The following is a 10,140-nucleotide window of genomic DNA, read 5'->3' on the forward strand; positions in this document are numbered from 1 at the left end:
TATATATATATACAGGCTGGTCTGAACTTGTTTTTTTCCGTTGGAAGCTACAACAATGGTTAAGTGTAATTAAAAGTCAGAATTTAAATAACTCATAAAATTTAAGCAATATGTTTCAAAATACACTTCTTAATGAAGTTTGAGATGGAATAATCTAGTTTTCGTCACTTTTCTTCCCGCTGGTAATAACAATATTTGAAAAAATAAAAACTAACGTGAGTGTGTATAGAATTGTTTTCCTTTTTCTCCACAGAAACAACAAACAATAAAATACTGATGATTGCTGACATATATTTGATTGTTGACAGATACAAAAAATATTTTAATTACTTGCAGTTCTTATTTCAAAACCTTTATACTGGATTTTTGAATTAAAAAAAATTACAAACATGAAGAAATGAGAAATTTTCCAACACGCAAATTCAGCCCGTAACGTTTAATAACTAAATAATGTAAACAGCTGTAAATGCCAATTGTAGGAGTTAAATTATTATTTTTTATTTATTTATGCAAACTACACAGTCTTTTGTTATCAAGTTTTGCGTCTTAAAATTTTTTAAGGTAAAAAAAATTATTCAAGAAAAAATATGGCGTTATATATTGGATTATTGAGTGTCACTCCTTGGATAACATTCATTTAAAAATCATCTCTACTAAGCTTGTCAATTGATGAATTTGAATATTGATTGAAATTCAATATTGATAGAGTTTCCCCTATTGATAAAAATAAACGAATAAACGCCTTGATACATTTCTGTCAAAGTCCCTAATGGACTTACAATATATAGCCAATATTGGGATTTCTATTATTTGTAATGTTGGTATTCATGGATCTCAATATTGGACCATAACTCATTCATACGTATGACCCAAAATAGGCTTATAACATAGGGTCAATAGGGTTGCCGGCATTTTGTCATATTCGCATTAAGGTGGCTTTTAATATCAATCTAAAAGGACTAAGATTCATTTTTGTCTAAGGTCCTCATAGACTTTCATTTGAGGACTATATAGAGGCGTCTACAGTTTGTATTTCTGAACTTTGGCATTTAATATTGAGCCAAAATTCACTTCTATCTAGGACCCTTACATGTTAATATTATAGATTCGATTTTGAGGTGCCCATATTTTGTATTATTGATCCTAGCTAAAAATTATAATCTTTCTCCAATAACACAAAATTAATTTGGTCGATTGATGGAAAATTTCAGGATCCCGATTTGTGTTTTTCGGTGTTTATCAATTTTGAGTCCTACTAAAGCCAAAATAAAATTGTTGTAAGGAACATAAGTGTCTTTTTAAATCCCCAACATTACTAGCATAATTTTTAATACTTATAAAAGAGTCTTATAAAAATATTTCCATTTATTGCTTTTCTTAAAACACCTTTTATTGATTGGTATGTGTATTAATCTCTATTATGTTTTATTTATTACTTAAATACGGTTGATTATACGATTTATTACCTAAGTCTGATGAGGATTGAATAATATCAATGCTTCAAATCTCATGTACTCTCCAATCTTTTTAAAAGATGTTCTCAATTGATATCAATGTTTTATTTTCCTATACAAACCTGTCTACTAAGATTTCAATATGAAACTGGATTAGTATCAAACTATACACGTGTTAAATTTATACAGACTTATAAAATACTGGTTCAAGTATGATACTGGTATATACTAGTTCCAGTATAATGCTGGTGCTAGTATATTACTAAATTGATCCGGTACCATACTGGGCGTGGTATGGTACTTAATGAAGTAATATACTGTAAACAGTATGATGCCAGTTTACGAAACACCGTTTCTGGTAAAATACTAAATCCAGTATTATAGCAGAAACACTGAAGCATTCCTTGCAGTATTTTATTTAATCCACTCTGATACAGATCTTGTATCATGCCGGAACTGGTGCTTCATAAGACGTTACGTATTAAATAATTCTCTAATAAGAATTTTTTTTAAATTTCAGATACAATAAACATGATATTGTTCTATTTATAACAATTTATTTTTCTTTCATAAGCAGTACATGAAGATTAACATTATTTAAACTTGGCACTTGTACATTCTGTTGACTCTTTTTAAGTCAGATTTTGTCATCTTAAATTTCTTAAAGGCATCTACAAGAACCACGCCCTTTTGTAAGGGTACAATAGTATCTTTGCCATTATTGGAAAATGATTTGCTGCCATAAGTCATGATGGAGTCGTAGTCATATCCAGTATAACGAACTTCTAAAGCTTTCGATAATTTAAAAAATTGTCCATGCATCTCTGTAAGAAATAAATAAATAATAAATAAAAATGTCATGATATCTCTATCAAAAATTGTTAAGTCCGGTACTGTTTTGGCTGTTCAACTTACAGTTACGCTTCGCTGCGAAAAATAAAACTATACGACTTGAAATTACAAAGGTGCAGAAAAAAATGCACTCGAAATGCAAATGGCTATATGACACGAGGCAACCTAGTTGAAAGCAACTAGCGGTTTCGGTGAAGTTGAAACGTGTCATATGATGGTTGCCCGGTTGCTTTCAACCTGCTTTCAACTAGCAACTGAAGTTAAAACCTTTCAACTTTAGTGGAGCAACCAGATTAGTTGAAACGTGTCATATAGTACTTTCCAAATACTTTCAATCTTAACTAGCAACCATTTAGTAAGCAAAATGCAAGTGCTGATTCTGACGCATCCTGAATTTTTATCTTTTAAATTTAAACTTGGTTTAATCTTCTAACTATGACTAGTTTTAAATGGAATTCTAGTGATATATGTATTTTTTTTTTAAATTTTTCAAACGTATCCTTGTCTTTGGGACATAAATCACAAAGATTATGCGAATAAACTAATTCCCTATAAACTAATTTCCTCTGTGGAGATATTAAGAGTTACAAATTATTATTGAATTTTGAAAGTGAATGAAAAAAACTAGCATATTACTAATTACAAATGTTTAAATATTTGAAAATTCAAAATTATATAGCTCGAACGCTAAGCTTTTTAAACTCATTCTGACAGATTTTGATAGATATTTCTTTGACAGATATTTCCGAGTACTAATGAAATTTAGAAAGCAAACGAAAGAAATTATTTTGCTTTTAAATCACCTTTTTTCTGTTCCAGTTCTTCTTTCAGAACCTCAGTTATCAGCTCAACGCCTACTTCAAGTACATCGTCAATAATCGCTTCAATGATAATTAAGAGAGCTTTTAGCAATAAACTTTATTGAAAAATATGTTCTGGTATTGGACTGTTATATACTATAGTAGTTCAATACCTATGGACTATTCAGAGTTGATTGAACAACTACACTAAAGCATCAGCACTAAAGGACATCATCAGCACTAAAGGAAGAGCTTAACATTCAGTAGTTAGTTCGAAAATTATTAGGTGTTAAACTTGTTGGGAAAATACCATTGGAACCGCAGGAATGCAGCTACAGATTTGAGAATTGGCATATTTAAAGTGCCATATTTGTTTATGAAATTAACAAAGAATTTTTTTTTTCAAATTCAAATATGTTCTAAAAGTATTGCACTCTTAAGTTTTGTTTTACAAATTTTGTTTCGCTCCCCAAACTCTATATTGCTTAGAAACTTGAAATTACGATGGTGAGTTGAAAAATGCATAATGAACTTGATCGTTTCAAGAAATTAAAGATACGTTCTATTATCAACCGTTAGCCGGCCAGGTGGCCGAGCGGTTAGCGCGCCTAACGGCAAAGCCAATGGCTGCGGGTTCAAATCCCGCTCTGGACCTGGATGTTTCTCTCTCTATATGTTGCCCTCAGTTGTGTGTGATGTGTGAATGTGGCCCACCCTATAAACGGGTTTGTGGCAGCGTAGCGTGAGTAATGTTGCTCGCTTCTGTGACTTTGGTTCACAGGTGCCCACTGGGTAACGCGAAATGAGTAACAATTCCGGCATCTTCTAAGGCTAAGAATAATGTTCAGCTCCTGCCATTTGATGAAAAAAAAATTATCAACCGTTAATAAGGTAAAGAAAATGAAACATATTAGTCGAAATACTGCCTGCTGAAGACGCTGAAAGAAAATTTTATATTTTCAGTATTTTTGCTCATGTACAAAAATTTTACCAAAATTTTGACTCAAGAATGGTTCAAACGTACCAATTTTAAGCACTAAAAGTTTGAAACAATTATTTAACAACTTAACGATCTCGATAGCCTTAGTTTTACTTCGTTAACAAAAAAAAATGGAATATTTTCAGTGTGCAGTAGATCAATACAGAGGTTTCTGTTACTGGGTCAACGAGTAACCAATGTAATTATGAATGATCTCCAGCAGTAAGAAAAAGGTTAGAGGGAGTCTCTCTTTCACTTAGGGGGTGGGGGTATTCCAGTTTTAAAATTAAATTCCTTCAAAATTTTCTATTAGTCACTTGGAGAGAAACGTTTAAAAAATGATTTTTTTAGCATAAATTTACCATTATCCATTGTAGAAAGACAATTGTATTTTTCAGTTATTTAAAAGATCAATAGTAATTGCTGATTTCAGTTCTATTGAAATAAAAACAGTTTAAACTAGAAGTTCTTTACACATTCTTTATTGATTTTTATTTAAATTTTTCTATATCAGGTACATTTATGTAAACTTGTCCATTTAATAGCCAAAGTGCACTATTCATTTTTTTCAGATAAATTGCATTTATCAGATAAAGTCCATTCATTTTCAACGTTATAAGGTATATTTAATAATGAATATTAATAGTTAAGTCTATTGCGCATACATTGTATTGTCTACAAAAGTTTCTGAAAAGAAATTTAGGCCTTGTGTGAATATCGGGGGCCTGTACTTTAAATTAATTATAATTGAAAACGACTTACTTTCATCTGCGTTTTCTAAGCGGATCTCAACATATTCATCTCTATCAGATCTGCTATGCTCATGATAGAATCCAAGTGCATGCATGAATTCATGCATTATTGTACCAACATAATCACACCCATCTGTGAGTGATAAGGGCTGTGGCTGTTTATCAAGCTCCTGTTTTCCCACGTATGAGGTACATCTAAAGTAAAAAAGAAAAAAAAATTCGGAATCTGAGCTATTTAAAGGACTAAGAAGCTTCACTCAATAATTACCGTGATTGCCTCGCATTCCTCATTGCTTATTTTTTAAACGCCAACGCAAAAAAATCAGTTTATGAAACAGCTTAAAAATCAGTTTATATCAGTCAAAGAAATGTTTATAAACTAAGTAATTATAAGTTTTTGAACGATTTTTTGTTAATACGTTAATCGTAAGGAACTGAACGTTTACGTAAATTTGAATAATAGTCATCTGCATTTAGAAAAATAAATAAATGGGTGATTCCTAGGAAACATGACAATTCGGACCAAAACACTTCTTCAAGTTTAAAGTCTTCAAAACAATCAAATTTTTTTTTGTTTATTTATTTAGTAAAACATTTATTAATATCTTACAGAGAGCAGTGTAGTTTATTTACATTCACTCAAGAAAAAAAATAAAATAGAAATTCACCACATTTTGAATGCCAGGAGAATGACATATTAGCTTAGAAGTTTGAAAAAACAGTCATTTTAAGCTATTAGTAAGCAACAAAACCTAAGCTTTTATGTTAGATGGACCATGAATAACTTAAATTAATTCTATTATCTACTGTAGAAATAATCAAAAAAAAGTTTTGCTGCTGATATGTACAGAATAAAATTGTGTGAAATTATCAATCATTAAATAAATAAATAACTTTGATTACATTCAATCTTATTACAACCATACATAAACTTGGTGTTAGATTAATATTTGCTTCCTCTCTTTACAGTGTTAGCAGTTAAAAAAATTTTTGGTAACACTTCAATGTCCCGGCATTCATAAGCCAGGAAAATGACAGAAAGGATAATGACAAATTCGCCATTTTATAGCATACATTTTTACTTTATTTTAATATTTTGGCCTAAGGCGTTTATATTCTGCAGAAAACAGGATATCTTGAAATAACTCAGATAAATCTATGTAGTTTACGTTATTACTAATTTCAAGAAGCCAAGAAAATGACAACACAAAAACCTACTCACCTTGAAAAAATTATTGAAATAGATTTTGAACCCGAAAGTTGGTTCTTTATTGATGCAACAAGAAATGTTCAGATAGAAGGGTATTTAATCAATCTATTCACATAAGATATTGATTGCTGGCTCTATCTATTTTGGTTATAAACCGCTAAATAAAGGCAGCCAGGAAAATGACAGATTTTTTTGGGACAAGCAAATTATTGACAGAAAAAAATTTTAAACGAAGTTTTTGTAAATAATACCCTCTGCGTATATTCTAGAAAGGCTTACACTGGCTGATATTAAAAATTAGATATTGAAAAATTAATGGGAAGTTTTGAAGCTAGTTCTTATTGGAAACATTGTTTGGGACCTGCCAGAAACACGAAATTTTGAACCTCAATTAAATTTTTTAACTATACAAAACAGTCAATGCTATTGCAAAGTCATTTTAAAATGCTAACAGTAATGCTATTTATAAAAAAAAATTTAAAAAAGGCTCTTTTAGTAGTTTAGTATTAGATCTTGGTGCAAGTGACTGTAAATTGTCATATTTCATGAGAATCACCCAAATCTATAAAAGTAGGAATACAGGTTACTGGGTTCAATGCAAGGAAATAAATGTGAAGTAATTTCACTGGTTAAGAAGGCTTATAAAAATAATAGTTCAAATAGGAAACTATTTTCATCTTACTTGAGTTAGGGTTTTTCTATTTTTAATAAAATCATCCAAAATTTAAAATCTCTGCCTCCCTCTTTTTTTATTTTATTTTTTGACATAAGCGAGAGCTTAAAATGTAGAGACCTCAAAAGAGATAAATACAAACACTATAGATAATTTGTCATTATTTAAAGCAAGAAAATTAGAAAAAAATTGCAAAAGTGCAATTAAAATGAAATAATTTTTGCACAAATCATAATTTGAAAAACTATCATATTAGGTTTATAAATAAAAAGGTTATTTTTTTCCATATGTCAAATTTCCATCTTGTAGTTCATCTTCTGCCAGTTGAAGAGATCCACATGGTATATTTGTTTGCTACATATTTACAAATTATAATTTTAGAACTAACAATCGAAAATTATTTACCAGAAAATTATTATCAGTTATTAAAATTATTACCAATTACTATTACCAGTCTTACTAAAATTATCTTTGTATTTACCAGGTAATAGGCACTTTAAAAGTTTTTTTTAAAGCAAAGATATTTTGCCCCTTTTTTTAGCTCAATTGCAATTTTTCAAATATCTATAGCATCTTTACTTTATCTTTGCACAAATATTAAACTGTCTCCCAGTTTATTATTCCTTAGCTTCAGTTTTAACTAGAACTTTAGGTTAGGGTCTTTATAGAACATTTACTTTATGTACATTTATTTACTTTATGTACATTCATTTACTGTACATTCCTTTACTTTAAGTACAGTGGAATTAAAATAGATGAATATGAATATTTTAAGACTTTACATAGTTTGCAAAAAGTTAGAGGTTTTCGGAACAAAAAAATTAAAATATCTAAGGGTGGATTTTTTTCCAGTGGTATGTAGAATAGTGTTAATAAATTTTCGAAATACAAAAATATTTTCAGTACTTATTGCACATAGAAAAATGATATACTAATATGAAAAATTCATCTGACATATTTACCTAGATCCATTATATATCGTTATGTAGTACTCTTCATCAGTTCTCGGAACAAATCTCACACAGGTATTTTCACGATAATAAGAGATTGCATCATCAATGAGTTTCATCTTTTTGTCTGTAAATGAGAAGGGAAAACAATACAAATATGAAAATTAATAAATTCATCTATAATAAAATTTATAATAATTACGTTTTTCAAATAGTAATACGCAAAAAACTGTTTTACTTTTGTAAAAAAAATGAGAAAAAAAAGTTAGTGTGCCTTACTTTTCAACGAAAGCATTTGAAATTTTCGATCGTAATAGACTCTTATTATGAAAGAAGTTCTCCATGCTTTTCAATTCATGCCTTGCAAAAATAAAATTATTCTATAAGCTTTAGACTACTTGAAAACTGTACTTCTTTTCAAAAAAAAAAATTTTTCGCTTCGTATCTGAAAGTATGCGTCAAAAAGCGGATGAAATTTAAATTTAAAATAAAAATAACCTTTTTTTATTATAAATAACAAATATGATCTAGATTAGTGGGCAGAAAAATATCAAGGCTTTTATTACCTTATTGCTATTCTAGCTAAGTAGAAAATCGTCAAAATTTTGACAGACAATAAATTTCGATTAGCTGTTATGTAGGAACAAATTTAGAGCTTTATCAGTCATCTAATGAACCTAGCATTATTAACTTAATTAAAAAATAAAATCAAGCAATTCACGTTATCAAAACGGACGAAGACTGCACCACAAAAATAGTTTTGAGTACCAGACCAGTTGGCACACGAAAAAGAGGCAGGCCGAATTCGAGATGGATAGATGACCCAGAAAAGTCTTAAAAAACAAAAACTGTAAAACGCTCGCAGAAAAAAGGTTAGCCTGGAAAAAACTTTTTGACTGTTGAGGACTAACTTGAGAAGACTAACTGGACTGTCGAGCCATTGATGATGATGATTATGCGGGAATAAATTTCATTCGCAAGTGGTCTGCAAACTGTTTAAACTTGTATTTTCACATGGCATTGAGAGGTAAAAAGGATTGGAGTACTTTCTAAATAGAAAGTGTTCAAAAAATTTTTAAATATTTAATTTTTGTAAATATTAGCAGCTGGACCAGGGTTTCGTCTATAAAATAATGGAAAATTATTGTTTGACTGACTGATCTGAACAGTATGCATTTCTCGAAAATATGATATTTACCGTTTTATTTTCGTTGTTCTTCATACAACGTGGTTAAGGAGACACAGCTGTGACAAATAATTGCACTTATGTTGCACTTAAATAATTCAGTTTGTAATTATTGTTTCTAGAGCAATTACAAATTTCCTCAGCTAAACAAATACTTTCGTTAATATATAATAACTAATAATAATAACTTAACATATAATTTCGATCCTCGGACCGGGCAAAGTTGACTCAGTCTTTCATCCTTTCAAGGGGTAGATAAAATGAGTACCAAGTATGCTTGGGGACCAACCGGAATATCTGCTCTTGCACCCCAGAGCCCAAGGTCAAGAAAACTGAGGTGGGCACAGTAAGCCTTGGCCATCTATGGGATGTCGAGTTTAGTTTAGTTTAACTAACATTTTTTATGTTACTTTATTTTTTTTTACCCTTACGTAAAAAACTGACGATCAAGAGGGAAGAATGCTTTATATCCCTGAAAACTGATTCTGAGAAAAAAAAATGAATTTCAAGTTGGTCTAGAACCGTTTTTGCGCCCTATATCATTTTCAACGTGAATTAACTCTAAAGAAAAGCCAATTTTCCGTGTTGGCTATGAGTTAAAACTTATCAATCCTTAAAATGCAACAAATGGCAATACAATAATCATTTGTATGAAAAATGGACAGTTGTGTGAAAAATGGAAATCATTCTTTCCCATTGATCTTTAATTATTTGGTTCTTTATTAAGTTAAGCAACAGATATTTTGATGTGACATTAAACCTGTATGAATGCTACTTTATGTTTATTTATCTGTTTGATATTTCTTACTTTTCCTGAATAATTGCAAAAATTAAATGATTAAAATATTGTATTACCATTACGAAATACAATTTTTGCAACGAATAACAAATTTTTATAGAAGCAAAAAAGTTAAGGACGGAGTAAAATTTGATTTTATCCATAACACTTGGTCATAGCTTTCTTCTTTTTTTATCTTGTCATCACATTCTACAAGTAGTTTAAAATTATATTTGATTAAAAAACTTAACATTGAAAATCTTGAAATAAATGTAATTCTAATAAAGCCGTATCCGGAATTGGAACTGCCTCGCATTGGTTCAAAACGCGTAGTTTTTACTCCGGGGGAGGGGGAGGAATATGCACATTTCTTACTGAAAACAAAAATATTAAACCAAGCATTTTACTATAATACATTTTTAATTTCGCAGCAAATGAAACTAAAACCAAGTGAAACGTTTATCTTTTGAGATATCAATTATATTATAGTAAATATATTGAAAATC

General features: G+C 29.8%; 2 protein-coding genes across 3 annotated transcripts in view; one reads left to right on the forward strand and one right to left on the reverse strand.

The window, feature by feature from the left end:
• The window catches only part of LOC107443118 (astacin-like metalloprotease toxin 5), a 464,016-nt gene that overhangs the window by 82,725 nt on the left and 371,151 nt on the right, over window positions 1-10,140 (forward strand). The gene's annotated exons all lie outside the window — the stretch shown is intronic.
• Window positions 1,995-10,140, reverse strand: part of LOC107443108 (astacin-like metalloprotease toxin 5) — a 25,336-nt gene continuing 17,190 nt past the window's right edge. For both annotated transcript variants that reach the window (XM_071183456.1, XM_071183455.1), the window contains exons 4-6: window positions 7,683-7,797; window positions 4,848-5,032; window positions 1,995-2,278 (exon numbers count right to left, since the gene is read on the reverse strand). In XM_071183456.1, the coding sequence (XP_071039557.1) occupies window positions 2,052-2,278; window positions 4,848-5,032; window positions 7,683-7,797 (527 nt within the window). In that variant the 3' untranslated portion in view covers window positions 1,995-2,051. The remainder of the gene's footprint in view (window positions 2,279-4,847; window positions 5,033-7,682; window positions 7,798-10,140) is intronic.

This window comes from Parasteatoda tepidariorum, chromosome 7 (genome assembly GCF_043381705.1).
Source record: "Parasteatoda tepidariorum isolate YZ-2023 chromosome 7, CAS_Ptep_4.0, whole genome shotgun sequence".
Lineage (NCBI taxonomy): Eukaryota > Metazoa > Arthropoda > Arachnida > Araneae > Theridiidae > Parasteatoda > Parasteatoda tepidariorum.